Source organism: Monodelphis domestica, chromosome 8 (genome assembly GCF_027887165.1).
Source record: "Monodelphis domestica isolate mMonDom1 chromosome 8, mMonDom1.pri, whole genome shotgun sequence".
In the NCBI taxonomy this organism is placed as follows: Eukaryota; Metazoa; Chordata; class Mammalia; order Didelphimorphia; family Didelphidae; genus Monodelphis; species Monodelphis domestica.
The window spans coordinates 67,675,977-67,693,747 of record NC_077234.1 but is presented as its reverse complement, the minus strand read 5'-3'; the positions used below and the strand labels follow the sequence as shown (position 1 = coordinate 67,693,747).

General features: G+C 38.8%; 1 protein-coding gene across 2 annotated transcripts in view; it reads right to left on the bottom strand.

Moving 5' to 3' along the window:
* The window catches only part of EPHA4 (EPH receptor A4), a 169,098-nt gene that overhangs the window by 93,164 nt on the left and 58,163 nt on the right, over positions 1-17,771 (bottom strand). For both annotated transcript variants that reach the window (XM_001365826.4, XM_007502207.3), the window contains exon 4: positions 5,804-5,959. In XM_001365826.4, coding sequence (XP_001365863.1) covers positions 5,804-5,959 — 156 coding nt within the window. The remainder of the gene's footprint in view (positions 1-5,803; positions 5,960-17,771) is intronic.

Genomic DNA, 17,771 nt, shown 5'->3' with positions numbered 1-17,771 from the left:
TAAATTTTTAAAAAGTTTTTAAATATTATTTTTAGCTGAACTCCACAAAAATAATCTTCATGCAGAGAAGAGAAAGGTACAGATGGACAGTCCAATTATTTCACTACTATATAAAATAAAACAAAACCTTAAAATTTTCTAATACATGGAGTTGATTCTCAGTGTGAGATTTCTAGAAAGACAGTGACAGGATTTACACAGCTTGAGCAACTCTGGGTACCAATCTGCCCTGCCGGGGAGTCCCCACAGAGTTTGGGTCACTGAGCCATCAAAGTAAGAGTAACCAAGCTCAAAGGTAAGGTTAGCAAAAAATGATTTTTAAAAAAGTCTACTTCCCAATCACATAAAAACTGCTGTAAGCATTCACCTCTTGACAAGTCATCTTTTGAGCAAAAATTGAAATGTAATGAGAGGTTGAACATTACATTAATATAACATTGTCTCTGCTTCCAGAGGCAGGATAGAGGATGGGAGGGAGGGAGAGATTGTTCTCTCACAGTCTGTGCTCAGGTAGATGTGTGATAAGTCAATCCTGAGGTTACATGCACAAGCATGTAGGTGACATTTTCACCTCATGATAAGATTTCTAGTCTGCATTCCTGACTTAGAAGAACAAGGTAAATATAAGGTGAAAAAAAGGAGAGGCTGAGGAGAGTTGCAAGCCCATCCATTTCATTGACATTCTCAAATATTTCTAGGAAATTATTTATGAAACCAAGATCCCCATTCAGTCTTAGACTGCCCTGCTACCCAGGTGGTGGTCATTTTCCTGCATCTAAGGAAAATTCTCCAGAAGTCTTTATATATCTTGATGGATCTTTTTGCTCAGATTTAGGCATTTCCTCATCATTCCTTAGATGAAAGCATTCAATTTGTTGTTGTTGTTTTCCCAAACTAGAGCGAATAGTCAGTTCTTCAGAAAAAAACCATACATTTTCCATTATGGAAGAGTGGAAAGAAATTTGAAAAGTCCTTCTAAAGGCACCAAAGAATTGCCATATAAGCTGTATCCATTAACTTCTTCCAGACCAGGAAGGAGAAAGAATTATAATCATCGCATTACTGAAACTAGAAAAGAACTCATTTCCTCCACTGGCTTTCAATCAGAACAGCAGCTATACTCTCCCCCCAAAATAAAAATCTTTCATTTGCTTTAGACTAACCAAGAAAGTCTTCTCATGAGAACACATCGAAGCATCTTGGAACCAGCCATGGATCAGTGTCATTAAGTCAATAGAGCATTAACCAAATCAAAAGTCAAAAGACAGAGTTTTTTACCCAAGTCCCAAGAAGACAAAATTCTGCTCAGAATTCCCTACGGTAGAGGATGGAAGGAGTGAACTTTAGCCCATCCCAGGTGTTTCCTTCTAAATTAGCCAATGCTACTTTTATTCACCTGGTCTAATAGTTCTGCTAGTGAACAAAAACCTGATTTTACAAGCCAGTGGAGCAGAGTCTATCTTTCGCCAGAAGAATGGGTCTCTGCTAGTGTGTTTTATTTCTTCATTAGTGTGCCGTCACAATGAGTGCTCACTAAATGCAGGGCTGAATAAGAATGCCGAGGTTAAAGAGAGCATAATGAACAAAGAAGGGGGCCTGATTACCATGGCTGTCAGCACAAGGGAATTGGGTTTGTCACCTGGCTTAACCAACTGGGAAGAACTGATTAGAGTCTGAAATCAGTTTGAAAAGATCCCTAGATGCTTACGTTCCCCTCAGTATCTCCATAGCCTGTCAAGAGAGACTGGCAAAGGAGGTAGGATAGGGCAGTGGAAAGGACAGTAGCCTGTGAGACAACAGACATGGGCTTTGATCCCCTTCTGCCACTAACTAACTGAAGGACTTAGCTAGATTGATTAGATCATTTCCCTAAGCTTCAGTTTCCTCATCTGTAAAACATGAAGATTAATGGAAATTGCCTCTAAAGTTCCTAAAAAGTTCTAAAATTGTTTTTCAGGGGGAGAGGAATGGCACATAAATGTGATTTCATTGATGTCAGGATCTTACTAAGAGGATTCCCTCTAATAATGCAGATCATTCAGCACCTGCCCTGCACCATCTAGACTTGGAGAACTTCTTGGGACAAAGAGGTTAAAGGACTTGCTCAGGCTCACACAACTAGTATGTGCCAATAGCAAAATTTGAACCCAAGTCTTCCTGACTCTCAGACAGGCATTCACTTCAATACACAATGTAGGGGCAGCTAAGTAGCACAGTGGACACAGAGCCAGGCATGAAGTCTGGAACACTTGGGTTCAAATCTTGCCTCAGACACTTCTTAGCTGTGTGATAGTGGACAAATCACTTCATCCTAATATTGCCTAGCTCTTACCTCTCTTCTGACTTAGAACCAATATTTGTTATAATAATTATAATTTTATTATTGATTCTAAGACAGGAGGTAAGGATTTTCAAAACACAATACAAAATATGTCTTCATTCTAATAATCATTAGGAAGAACCAATAGAAGGAATAGTGGATAGAGAGTCGGCCTTAGAATAATGAAGACTGGTATTAAATCTGGCACCAATATAGTAAGCTCCAGGGGGATGGGGATGAGGAAGGGAACCAGGCTACTAAAGAAGAACAAACTGGCCCAGGTCAGAAACAGAGCATATCAAAGTTCTTGAACCAATCTGTACTGAGGTTGAGCCAAGGGGAGAAATGGGGAGACCCAATCTTAGATACATCAGGATTGATAATGAGAGACAGACAGATAGATTGAGATAGGCAGAGAGCTAGAGAGAGAAGAGAATTCAGAGATAGGTGAGAGATGGAGATAGATAAGAGATAAACATAGAGTTAAGCAGATTGAGATAGGCAGAGAGATGTTAGAGAGAGGAGGATTGAGAGATCGGTGATAGATGGAGATAGATATGAGATAATACAGTGATAGATGAGAGATAGAGAGAGGTAAAGATAGATCAAAGATGTAAATAGACAAGAGCTTGATTGAGATAGACAGTGAGAGATAACAGATCAAGATAGACATAGATAAGGGTGAAATGAAGTGAAATAAAGCAAGGGAAGGTAAATAAGAGAAGTAAAGATAGTGTCTTAGAAGGAAAATCCAAAACCTAAAGTTGAAGGATGATGATCTGTATTCCATTTTTGATTCTGCCATAACTTCCAAGTTCACATTGTTGAAACTCTGTTATAGGAGTTTCCCAATTTGTAAAATGAGTCCACATCTTCTCAATCTTACAGAAGATTTTAAGATAATGTTTGCCAAATACTTAAAGACACTTAGATGAAATGATCTATAAAATTAACCATGAAGCCAGAGTGTAAGTGTGTGACCTGGGGAGGTTCTGGGAGGAATAAAATCAGACAGACTTCTTGCGTCCAGTTCAGGGACAAAGATCTTGGCTTAACAACTGCAGCAGGGACATGCTTCACAGTCAGCAATTCTGAAGCATGAACTGACATATGAAAAAAGTCCCAGCTTCACTAAATTTAGCATCAAGACCAGGGAGATTTCTCCCAAGAAAAGGGATTAACAAGAAAAAGGAATTAAATCTAGCTCATTTATCAACACAGATCTTTCAATAATTGGGGAAATAACCAATCTCAGCCTTCCTTTGCATGGTGAAACCCACCTTTTATTCTATTTAGTAGTCAGAGATCCTTCTACTCTTATTTTGGTTGTTGTGGTGGTGGTGGTGGTCCAGTCACATTCCAAAGCTTAGACTGACCTTTGAAATCACAAAAACAGTGATGATTTTTCTTTTCTCACTTGCATCCACTGGGGAAACTGGATGACAATTTTCTCAAAAATAATTTTGATAGGCTCTGTTAAGCACCTCTTCAATGTATCATATATAGATGTCAACTGAATATTGTTTGAACTGAATGTTTCCATTGTTCTTGTGGTTGGGACAATTGGCTACTGAAAAGGTTCATCACTTCACAGATGATGAATCTAAGTTGCCATGATCCAATGATTTGTATATGATCATTCTCTAAACTGGTCAGCAGATTCACGAATCACAGAGGGGAATGTGTGAGCCCATTCTCTCACAAAACAATGAATTCTATAGGGTTAATGGTGCAGTGGAGTTCAAGAAAAGGCTGGACTTATGTATGCAGGATTGAGAGAGAGAAGAGTTTTCTATATGATGAGGACTTTGAAAAATCTAAATTGTTTTGTTTTGTTTTAACTCCTGTTATTTATATGAGATTCCTCTAGTCCTGAGTTATTTTGAATTATAAATATCTCCTAGAAAGGTATCACAAAGGAAAGGAAATGGTATGGAAGGTAAAAGAAAAATTAGCTCATCAAAGGTTAGCAAGCCTTTGTTTAGCAAAGTCCAGTGAATAAGAAACCAAAAAAGAAAGAGTTTGATAGAGAGAAAGTAGGAAAAGAGAATAGATTGGAATACTGAGCCTTAGTCATTGAGGTAAGGCCAAAGTAGAATGACTACGTGGGAATAATATGAAAATTTGGAGAGCAAGGTCCTATTCTGCTATATATCCACAGATTTTGCATTATCTGGACAATTGATATAGAAGGCGGGGATACCCAGAAATAGGAAAAAGAGGAGCAGAAAAAGACATGGGAATGTCTGTCTGGAGGCAAGCTCGCTACTTCATAATTTTGTCTAAGATTGGCATTGATTAGTCATTTGTCATTGGAGGTTGATTAAATCAGAGAGGGCCCCTGGCATCCTCCCTCTAGTTCATAACTACTAAGTTAAGGTTGATTTTAATTCATTTCTATCTTGGAAGAACTTCATGAAATAAAGAAAATTTCAGAGTCAAGCCAAGCATTCAGAACTAACTCATTTGTATCCTGAATGGTTGGTCTTTGGGGCTTCTGCATTCTGCTTCTCAGTTCTCCAATTATGTCCTTGATGGTAAAGCAGCTTTTTAGGGGAGCCCAGAAAAGACTCCCAGCTACCAAAATTTCCATAGTTATGGTTTCCTTTAATAGGGAATGGTTAGACAAGGTAAGAGTATACCATAGCGGGGGAATAGAATTGTCACATTACAGAGGTAATAAACTAAAAGGTTTTATCCTATAATACGTTCTGTCTGATCCCAGTCAGTAACCCTCTCTGAGTTGATGCAAGGCTGGGCACACATAGACAGAGGCACTCTGCCCCTTACCAGAGTGGAGATTTCTTCACTCCTCAATGTCTACTGGCTTAGTACAAATGTATGATCAGAGAGGTAGACTATACTTTAATAATGATGGTCCCCGATAATAATTACCAGGATCCTCACTTGGATTTGCATTGTTGCTTTTGTCAAAGGGCTACCAGGACACTCATGCATAATCCCATTCACATAACCTTGCCTATACGTGTTTTTCCCTCAGCTGTCAAGATTATTGAGCATCCTAGATGGAATGGTAAAGCAGTTTATAAATTCAAATCTTTAGCCCTAATTACACTGTCAGATGCCCACAAAAAGCTCAACTGAAGCTCCCTCCACAAATTGTTCTGCTGGCAGGATATGCATTTGAAATGAAACCAGAACAGTAAACAAGATCCTCTAATTTCCATTGGCCATTATCCTGCTATTATTGGGGGGGGGAGGGAACACAAATGGGGAGAGATCTTGCTGGTCTAATTTGCCCACTGCAAGACAACTGTGCTGAGAGAAGACCTGGTATTGCCCAGTACTGCCCCTTAGTATCATCAATCAGGACACAAAGATGAATGCCAAGTACTGGCTCTGCTTTTCTAGCTTCTCAAAGGGAGTTATTTGTTCCCCATCCCACCCCCTCCACTGTGGGCATGATTGAAGTGGGGCAGGAAGAGAGTTGGAATGGCTCTAGGAGAGAAGCATTCAACTTACGAGTGCAGGGCATGGAAGCCGCATCATCCTCTGCTCGAAAATAGCCTCGGTCACAGGTGCAGGAGGTGGATCCCTCCCAGACGGAGTAGCTGTGGGGTGGGCACTTGGCACAGGCAGTATCAGTGGAAAGGGCCTTATAGTATCCAATCTTGCAGGCTAGAGAGGAAAAACACCAGACGTTTATATCATGATCAGAGCAGTAACATATAGGTCATCTTCCTGATTGGGAAGAATGCCTAGAGTTTGGCCCCAGGTATGAAATGAGCAGACTGATCAGTATCACTGTCTCAGGCCAGACAGTATTTTCATCGATAGGACAACCACGCTGGCACTGGCAACTCTAAGGAAATTCTTCAGTCAGAAAATTTCCTGCCTTTACACAAAGTCATTTCCAGTCTTTCTGCCTGTCTACCTTTTTCCCCCCACCTCCCTTTTTTCTCCTTTCCCTTCCTCCCTCTCCATGTCCATGAATAGAGTAAATTTTGATAGTTTTTAGGAGGGGAAATATACTTGAACCCCCCACCCACCTCAACAATTTCTGAAACATGATATACCCACATTCTATTTCTTCTCTAGAAAAAGAAAGAGAGGAAGGAAGGAAGGAAGGAAGGAAGGAAGGAAGGAAGGAAGGAAGGAAGGAAGGAAGGAAGGAAGGAAGGAAGGAAGGAAGGAAGGAAGGAAGGAAGGAAGGAAGGAAGGAAGGAAGGAAGGAAGGAAGGAAGGAAGGAAGGAAGGAAGGAAGGAAGGAAGGAAGGAAGGAAGGAAGGAAGGGAAGGAGGGAGGGAGGGAGGGAGGAAGGGAGGGAGGGAGGAAGGAAGGACATAAATGGGGGAGGAAAGGAGGGACACAAGTAGACATAATGGAACACATCTATAATAGCATCTCTGATTTCTCAGATAAAACACAAGCCAAGATAGTAAAATACTGAAGATGACCTGACAATCCTGTTAGTATCATTAGCTTCCAAAGCTTCAAAGAAAAGGCAAAAATAAATGGATTTTCAAAAGCCCAGTTAATTTCACAAGATCAGAGAATAAAAAGAATAAAAGTAATCCTTTTTTTTGCATAATTCATTTTTGTTTCTTTTCCTCCTTTTTAAGATTGCCTCTTAGGGTGTATCAATATAAACAAAAATACCAACTGGAAAACATGTCAACCAGCTGCTTTCCATCATTTTGGCAACACTGCTGCTATCCATGCACCAGAGTGCACTGAAGCCACCTGACAAAGAAATCCAGAACAAAAACGATTTGATTCAGTGGTTCCGCATAGACCTAGCCACAGTCATCCCAGCATTACTCATGCACCAGGCAGGCAACAGTGTGGGTTTCCATTCAAAGCCTGTTCCTCTCTCATGCACATCCTGTTGGTATTTCGTTAATCACACACTGGTCATGGTAAGCGGAAAGAGAATTTAGCGCTAGTGCAAGGAAGACATCGTAACTTCACTCTTATTATCCATGGTTGTTTATGGAATTTCCTCTAACGAGCTCAGACTTTATGATGTGTGCAGCCCTCACGATAAAAGTGCTAGGAGATCGATCTCTTCCCCCATTTGCTTTGTCTTTCACTGGACCAGAGAATCTTCAAAAACAAGTTGTTCCAGTGACTAAGATTTATGTGTCCAGGGTTTATACACATCACATAATTAGATAAGGTTCAACTTGCAAGGTGCTTTTTGGCTGGGCTAAAACTGGCCTGAGGGTTTAAATTCAAATCAGAAACCAAAGCTCTGGCAGGAAGAAGCAAAGGGGGTCAAGCCTAGCCTTCCCACATCAAACACAGTAAATCCCAGAACACCAATGCAAACCCACCGGGCACAGCCTGTCACTCAGTCAGTCTTAGTAAACAAAGGCAACTTGTCTAAGACCAGTTACTCTGCTCCTGTTGGAAGGGTTCAAGCAAACAGTCCCAAAGTACTTTTATTTTATCTTCCCCCCCCTCCAACTCTTTCACATCTGAACAACAATGTACGAGGAAAGCCCTCTTTACCCCAATCAGCCTTCATGTGCCCAAAGAGCAATCAAAATTCAAATCTAAAATTCCACTGATGGAAGGAAAAGATACTGCTTTATTCTGATCTGACAACATGAGCCAAAACCATACGGCTTTGAAGTCATATCTAGACCAATGGGATTTCTACTTTGAATTGATCCTGATCCCAATGAATAAATAACTAAAGCACTGCAGAGAGAGCCTATGTATAGGAAGGAAGGAAAGAAGCAGATGTATTAAGTGCCTACTCTGCATTTTATAAATATTATCTCATTTGATCCTCACAACATTAATAAATATTATTATTACCACCATTTTCATAGAGGAGGAAAATGAGGTAACAGCATTAAATGACTTGGCCAGTGTCACACAGCTAGTAAATGCCTGAAGTTGGGTTTGAATTCAAATCTCCCAGATTCCAAGCCCAATGTTCTATCCACTGGACACTTGGCTGCATCTAGGTGCTACACAGACAAGAACAGAAAGTCTTTTCACTATAGAAACTTAGAGTTTACTGATATATCCAAGCGCAGGACTACAGGTAAAACGTCTGGCCGGTGTGGTTTGAGTGTTCTGAACTACCCTTTTAGTCTCTTCACTTTGATTTTTGTTTTTAAACCAAAGGGAGTTCTATTCTGGTTCTCTTAGCAATCTCATCCCACCCCTGAGCTCAGCACCCCAAGCCTTTGTCTTCTGTCTGCTCCATTAAGACCTGCTGCTGGTATTTCAGGACCTGAAAGCACATCTCTCACTTCAGACACTGGGGGCTTTCAAGCCTGGGCAGGCAGGGCCTACAGCCTGTTTTCTTCACTACAGCCTAGAAAGTGCATGGTTTGGGGGCATTTTCTTTATATTGTGTGATTCATAGCACTTCAAACCTCACTACAATGAATGAGTACACACTGAATTTATTCTGCATTGGTTAGGTCTTAAAACATTTCACTGTCTCTTTTAACCTAAGCGAAACCTTGGAAAAGGATGTGCTTTGGGCGGAGATACCAATGACATTTCAGTCTTGGGGCTGAGGGTGGGGGAGGATATTATCTTGTGTTGTTTTTTTTTTTTTTAATTCTAATGGCTTAGTGGGTAAGAAGTGTGTGGAGGGCCTGGAATGGGTTGCTTAAAAGATTTCTGCGTTTTGCTTCTTATTAGGGTAAGGATTTGCTTGATGGGACAGAGCATGAATGGTAACCTTACACAGCCTTCCAGAAAGCCATTGTACCAAGATTAGTTCACATGTGCAATACAAACTTTGAATTCAATTCCCTTGGCTTTGCTTTAATTAGTTCTTTCTGATGGTTTACAACTCCTCCTCCCCCTCATCTACCCTCACTGTGCCTCTCCTCTTCCATTGAGCTCACCCACCAACATAACAGTTACATCCTGAGCTAGAATCTTCCTTAAAACTCCTCAAGAGAATTCTTCAGTTACTCTTAATGTAACAGGGAAAAATTCTATACACATGCCTCCAAACCCCTACCAACACCGGGCTTAAGAGCAAGGAGACTTAATAGCATGACCACTAATTTCCAGAGTTTTGTTAAAAGTTTCTTTTTTTTAAACACTAGAGATCACTTCATCCCTTTCTCTTTCTTTATATGGAAACACCAGTGGAATGATTCTGATTTTTTCACTTGTCCTCAAACTAAGTAAAGACAAGGTTGGCCTTGAAATAAACTGAGAAGGCAAAATCTTTTCCCCTCTTATTTTGGAATTTTCTTCATTGTCACCAGACCATTGTTAACAAGTAATAGGAGGTCCTCCTGCAGGATCCCTTCAGATTCCCCTCCTAAGAGTTCCCTATTGTGGTAACCTTCATCTCCTTTAAAGCTGACCTGTCCAGTCAGGGTCCCATGTTAAAAAAAAAAAACACTTTCCAACTCCATTTCTTTATCAAAGCTTTAAAATCCTGAGTCCCAATTCTTCAGAACTCTCCCCTACTTGATGCATTCTAAATAGTCTGGTCAATTTCTTTGTGCTAAAATGTCAACGGGGATAAAAGGGTTAAGATACTATTCATTCCTAGGTTAGACTTTCTACATTTTCACATAAGTTCAAGAGAAACCAATCATAATTTGTATTTTTTTTTAAATGTCCAACTGTGGTAGTCTGAGACTGAGGGTAAGCTGATAAGGGGGTATATTGGAAAATGGAGGCTCTGCCCCAATGGCCCCCCCATGGAGGCCAAGATAATCTCATTCAGGAAAGGCAAGCAGAACCTTACATTCTGTATGTTCAATATATGTAGCATGTTTAAAGGCCAAGGAAATTGATTTCAAAATATTAAAGTCATTTAATAGTTAGGATAGCATTAGTTCTCTCTCTAAAAATTCCCAAAATGCTGAATTCCCCTATATGACTAAAGGAGAACACCTGATGAGAAGGGGAAATAGTTCTGCTAAAAAAGAATTTCAGATTCTGAGCTCCAAGCTTGAGGGGAATTATTTCTTAGAACATGAATATTTCCTTAATTTAAAAATGGAAGATAAAGTTAAGGTTCCACTAACAAGCAACCAAAGGTTACTTGGCAAGCATACAGTATTAAATATAACATCGTGAAGTCAATTGACAGAGCTTGCTTCTTCAAGATATTCTTAAACTTTTGTCCTTAATATGCCCATTGAAACACCACTCCACTCAGTATTTACTTGACACTGTCCAAGTACTAGAAAATCAGAAATTGCTCACATAACATCCAAGTCAGCAGCATTTTTATAGATAATATAATAATAAATGTTTTTGGACATAGAAGTCATCATGTGCTAAGCACTGTGATGGATACAGAGATAAATAATCATGTAATGAAAGAATAAAATAGTTACACAAAATTTAATAGAAAATTCAGTGAGAAGGTATGTGAGAGCTACATAATCCCTGAGATTTTAAAGGATAAAGCTTTTAACTACTATGTGAAAATGATAGAAGGTAAGGCCTAAGAAGGGATCCTCCTGTACAGATAAGGAAACAAAGGCCATGATCACACAGCAAGGAAGTAAGTAGTAGAGCTAAAATTAGAAACCAAAACATAAATTTAGAGCTGAAAGGATCCTTAGGATTCATCTAGTCCAATATTTGCATTTTATTGACAGCTACTTGGTACAGTGTATAAAGTGCTGAACCTGGAGTCAAAAAGGCCTGGATTCAAATGTGACCTCAGAAATTCACTAGCTGTGTGACCCTGGGCAAGTCTCTTAACTTCTATTTGTCTCAGGTTCCACTTAATAAAAGTGGCTAATAATAACACCCACCTGCTGAAGTCGTTGTGAGGATCAAATGAGCTAATATTTCTGTGCATTGCACAGTGCCTGGCATATAGTAAGCATTATAAAAAAAAGTTAGCTATGATTATGGATAAGAAAAACAGGGGCCTAAGAAGTCAAGTGAATTGCCCACAGCCACACAGGTAGCATGTGGCTGAGCCAAGATTTCAATCCAGGATGTCTGACTTCAAAGCTGGTACTCTTTCCACCATACCACACTGCCTCCCAAGGGATCAAGGGAATTTTCTCTATTCTATGTTCTCCCTCAACAGAGTAGCAATAATGTAACTAAATGGTAAGGAGTAGCTACAATCCAAAAGAACTCCACTGAATCACATTTGCTACTTTTCTTAAAGCAACATCATAAGACTGTTAAATCTAGAATGTTACAAGACTTGACAAGATGTGTTTAACTGGGGCCAGGGCCAGAACTCAAGATCAGGCTATCTAATGCAGACTCCACTGTTTCATCCCCGTAGGACCAGAAATGTTAAGTATTTAGGGACTCCAGAAATCATCAGTTCCAAATATCCTTCATTTTACAGAGGAAAAATAAAAGGAGACCCAGAAAGATGAGGTGGTTTTGCTTTAAGTCATACATCAAGTTAGTGATAAAACTGGGTCAAGAGTCCAGCTCTCCTGGCTCTTGTGTGAGTACTTTTTCTGAATTTGGGGTGAATCTCCAGTGTTAAAAGTCAGGGGAAAACCAGACATTCTTTCAAGAAAAAAGGACAAGGTACCCTTTACAAACTTCCCTCCCTTTACCTCATCCCTTTGCCAATACTCAAATAACACAGATGATAAGATCATAGGGCTGTTGGTCAAAGTTAAGTGTCTTGTCCCACATCAAAGGAATAGTAATCATGCACCATCCCCTAGCACTGTCAGTTTCCAGGATGGACATTTGAAGAATCTAAATAGAATGAATTATAGTGTTTCTTGTAAAATTAAAGCATTCTTCTCACCCAAATGTAATTAATCCCTGTAATGCCCACGACAATTATGGAACCAACTCTTAAGAAGAAGCTTCTAAAGAAAACAATTCCATATGAACAGAAAAAAAGAGAGGAAAAAGCCCACACACAGAAATCTGTTCTTCTAAAAGTCATATTGTAGAATTCAATTGCAATATTACTAATGCTACCTCAAATAAGTCTTTTGATATTAACACTGTAAAATCTCTGCTTTGTTTTGTTTCTTTCTGAGGCTCAACCTTATAAGAGCTTCATAGATCTCTCCTGCTCTCCAACATAAGTACAGTTCTAGAGCTGGCCAATTTTTATAGAAGCTTTATGGATAGGAAGTCACTCAAAGGTTCTAAGAGGTACATATTTGTTTTTAAAAATAAATGAGAATTAAAATAATTTCTTCTTTTAAAAAAATCTCTTCCTTTATTTCCTGGTAACTCTAATACAGAAAGGCAAGAGCATAGACATTGGGGTTAAGTAACTTGCCTAGGGTCCCACAGCTAGGAAATGTCTGAGGCCAAATTTGAATTCAGCTAGTCCTGACTCCAGGCCTGACTCTCTAAACACCATTACTATTCTGTGTTTGTTGATTATTTGATGTTATCTGCTCTTCATTGTTATGGCCCATTTTGTGCTAAATTGATAAGACGTTTTATCTATAGCCAACAAGTTAAATATTTCTTAGAAAGAATATAATGATCCATTCATTTGAGTTTTGGCTTCCTCTCCAAATGATGGCTAGAAAGATTGGCCAGTTTTGAAGCATTGCTTATGGCAAATTAGAAGACATTAGGCATCCATAATAACTGTGTGTGTGTGTGTGTGTGTGTGTGTGTGTGTGTGTGTGTGTGTGTGTGTGTGTGTGTGTGTGTGTGTGTGTATTCCTCCCTTAACTGGACAGATAATTTCAAAATCTATCAGAATCACAGACTGATCACATAGAGATTACCTAAATTCAATTCCCTCATTTGACAGGAGGGAAACTTGACAGCAAAAAAAAAAAAAGTTTAAACAACCTGCATAAGGTCATAAAACTAGGAAGTAGCAGAACCAAAATTAGAAACTTAAAAATATAAATTTAGATCCATACAGATTCTTCCAGATCACCCATTATATCTTCATTTCACAGTTTAAAAGAATAAAGCAAGACCACAGAACTAAGGAGCAGTACCAAATTAGAATCTAAAATATAAATTTAGAGCTGGGTAGGTCCTTAGAGGGCATCTAGTTTAATATCTGAGTTTTATGGCTGAGAAAAATAGAACCCCCAAGACCTGACCTATTGCAGAGTCCTATAGGTGGCAAGTAGCTGAGTCAGGATTTGAACACAGGTTGTACTGACTTGTACTGATCTCCCAATAAGAAAGGGTGAATTTTTTTTCATTCAGTGATCCCTGATCAATAGACTAGAATTATTGTAACCAAAGGCAAGGAGCAACAGTTAGTTAAATGGACACTATATCAAGGCTGTCATATTTGCTCCTTTTCTTAAACTCTCATGCACTCACAGTATCATAAACTCTTTGAAAGGATATTGGAAAATATTTTTCTAAAGACATATTTGTAGCATATTTATTGACTTAGAAAACTACAGATTAATATTAAGTTCTGGATAATAAGGAAATATGTTTTTCATGACTTCACAAGTAGAGTTGATATATCATTTGCTTTCTCAATGGGTTTCGGAAGAGCCATAAGGAAGGGAAGAATTTGGAACTCTAATTTCTAAAATATTCATGTTAAAATAAAGTTTTAAATTTTTTTCTGTTTCTTTTTCTTTTCTTTATTTTATTTTTCCCAATTACTTGCTTATTTAGTTTCTGTTCTTAAATCTGTCTCCTTCTGACTCCTTATCTCTGTCCATCCCTGCAGCACACAAACACATACTCACTCACACAGCCCCCTTGCTATGAACCAGAACCCCAATGTTCTTAGAAAATCTTCCCAGAAGCTGCAGACAGGTGCATGAGAAGATTACCTCATTCTACAGGCAAAAAGTTTGGCATTTTCCCATTGGATCTGTGGGCAAATCTATGGTGACTGGCATCACAGATGGCTTTCAAATAAGTAATGTCAAAATATCAAATGAGATGATATTTGTAAAGGACGTAGCACAGTACATGGCACATAGTAGGTACTTAATAAAGCATCTGTTCCCTTTCCCTTCAAAAGGCAAATTCAGAGCTATTATATTAACTTCATAAAAATTATTCAATAGAAGAAAAAAAAAGAATCATTCCCCACAGGGGGTGAGAGGAAAGGTGAATGGATCTAAATGAACAACCAAATCATATAAAGAACTATTTCTGTGGGTACTCTAGAAAAGAAACACACTAGTTCCCCAAAAGAAGGACACAAATTACTACTCTGTGTTTGTTGGGTACAGTACAGTACCTTGTGTAGGAAAGGCTGCTAGCCAAGGTTTCCCTTAAGCCCTGGATAAGGAAGATTAATTAGCACAAGATCTAATCCTGTTGTTCAGGAGTCAGTCCGAGGTCTTCAAAGCAGTCCTCTTCAATGCTTGTAAAAGTACTGATGGGAACTAAGATGTCTCTCAAGATGCCTGCTGACCAGCACAAGATTCTTATCTAGAAAAATCTTCAGACAGTTTTTTTAAGTGCCCCAAAAAAATAAAAAAAGGAAAAAAAAAGTACCCACTAGAACACACTTAAGATTCCAAATCCAGACTGAAATAGGATTTCATGTTTCATTCCTCATGACAGCATTTGGGGTTTTCTTGGCAAAGATACTGAAGTAGTTTGCCATTTCCTCCTTCAGATCATTTTACAGATGAGGAAACTGAGAAAAACAGAACTAAGTGATTTGCCCACAGTCACAAAACTAGTATCTGAGACCACATTTGAACTCAAGTCTCCCTTGATTCCAAACCCAGTGCTTTATCCACTTAGCCTCCTAGGACACATAAAGGGATTAAGCATGCTTGAAAAGAGACTACATTTTTAGATATGAGGATTCTTCTATAAGGTGAATTTGCCTTTGATGATTTCAATATTCTATTGTGTTTGGCCACATCTCTTTCAACATTCCCTCTCCTCCTTTCTTCCCCTTTTCCCCACCATTGGGGTTATTACTATATTTTTTAGCTAGGCATCATGGTAAAGTAGAAAGAGGGCTGAATCTGAATTCAAAGATTCAAGTTCTAGTCCTCTCTATACCACTTACACTTGGGCCTGACCTTGGAGCAAATCAATTAATCTCTGAGGTTCAGTTTCCACAATGGCAAAATAAAGGAAGTTCAAATGAGATGACCTCGTAGGCTGCTTCCTGGTTTTATGTCACAATGATTTTATGTTATAATTTTTATATGTGGCAAGAATTAATTCAAGTAAGCAATGAGTCAGACTCAGGTAGGAGACTTTTTAAAAAATTAAGACTTCCCTCCTCTACCCATTTACTGCAATGGTCTCATAACAGAAATGGGCAAATGATTTCCATTCCCAAGAAATCGAGAGCCATTCCTTGAGTAGAATATCTAAATTAGGATGCCACACACCAACGAGAATAGCAAGCAAGTGAATGTCAAATTTCTTAAATAAATATTCCATGCCTCCCACTCTCACCCTGCCTCAAATCCCCACACATAAAAAGTAACAGAAAATCTGCTATATTTAAAAAAGAAAAAATAATAACCTTCCAAAATAGCCATGGACTCCAGTATTCATTTTGGGAGGGGAAAAATATATTATCAGAAAAGGAGCCTAATCCTAGGAAGTTATAAAAGGTTTGTGGGAATTTCTTCCTTCCCTTGTGAAAGTCAAATTCCAAATGACTGATTGTAACCACACAAGGAGAACATTGTATAGCCCACCAGGACCCTTTCCCTCAAAAGGAAGCCTATGAGGTGTTTGAGGCAAACTTCAGGACCAAGAGCAGATCAGTCAGTCCAGTAGACTATAAAAATCAATTGAGTGAAACTACTCAATAATATAGATACTCTTTGCATACGATCAAGATTTTAATGTCTTCCTACTAAATTATCACTAGTGTTCAGCCTCAGGGAAAGTGAACCGCAACAGCATCATGACAGGAATGGGCAAATGACTTCAAGTCCCAAGAAACCGAGAGCCATTCCTTGAGCCAAACATCTAAATTAGGATGCCACACAGCCTCAGGGAAACTAAAATTCATAAATAATCAGCTCAAATCTGGAGTCATCCAAAAAAAAGTCTCCCTTAAGAGAATTTTTTTAAAAAGCATGACACCATACACAGAATATAGAAATTGTCATAAATTAGGAGGGTGAATATTAGCTATGAAACAGACTTTATGAATGCCCTGTGGTTGAGCAGGAAATGACTGAAAATACCTAGACAGACAGTCAAAAGACTTGAGTAAGATGCACAGGGTAAACTATCAATCTTCATCATATACGTGGGGCATCAATCAAGGAAGGCATGTAAATTAGGACCTATTGGTCCCTGCATATTCTTACCCATCACATTTCAGGAAGGGGCAGATTTGGGACGAGTTGCGTTCTCTTCTTCATTCTTCAGTATTCAAGGTATATAAGAGTATGAACTTATTTGTTTAAAATGTGTAGATTTTTAAAAATCACAGTTCCCACTAAGGGGTAAGGAAGCAGCTGTGTTATTTTTGCCTGTCATCTTTTCTAGAAATTCCCTCCAATTAAATTTGCCTCTTAATTCTATAAAAAGTTTTCATAAAGAAACCTGAAGACTTGCACAGTGTCTGGAACATATTCAGCACTTAATAAATGTTTGTTAAATGATTGAGTGACTCATTCCATTTAGTCAATGATTCAAGTAGAGTTGTTTTCTTTCCCCCTAACCTCACACATCTTCTTTTCTGTTTCTGTAAAAGGTAAGAGCCACCCTTTACTCTTTGCACTCACTTGCCCTCCTATGCACTTACCAAACTTGTTGATTGTCACGTCAACCCATCTCTATACTCAAAGCACAATTACTTTAGTTCAGTTATCATCTCTTGCCTAAATCACTACAATAGTATCCCCTTAACTGTTCTTTATGGTATCCATCCTTCCTCCCTCTAATCTATCCTCCTCATAGGTACCAAATTGGTATTCCTAGAGTATCATCCCTATCATGTCATTCCAGAGTTCAAGAAGTATCAGTGGCTCCCTATTGTTCCTGGGATAAAACTCATCAAACTCGTCTTTTACAGAGTAGCCAGATGAGTGGCTGATGACACATTGTGTCACCACATGCAGTCCATGTTTCAGCCAAACCAGATTAATAGCTATCCTCTATCTATGACTTCATCTCCTACTGCCTTCTTGCCCCTGCGCAAGCTGTCCTATAGACACGCCTGGAATGTTTTTCAACTTCTCCTTTACCTTTTACAACCCTGGTTCCCTATAAGAAGTCCCAACTCAAAAAAGAAACCTCAAAATTCAAATAAGGACTTATTTGATAACTTCCTTTGTCAGTTTTCACCAATTACTTTATTTTAAACATGCTCTATCCCCCTCCATATTTTTTTGTATCTTCAGTACTAGATATTACAGTACTTTGTATACTTCAGTGCCACACCGGGTTTTTGAGAGGCTCAAATAAGATGATGAACGTAAAGCATTTTCCAAATTTCAAATTCCTATGTAAATATGGGCTACTGCTATCATCAGGTGAAATGTCTTAGTTGAGATCATTTCCAGACTGAGAGTCCTGGGAAGGCTTCAGGGAGGCTATGACCTGAATAGATTAAACACTTCAAATTGTTTTTTGGTGGGGAGGGGGGAAGGTTAGT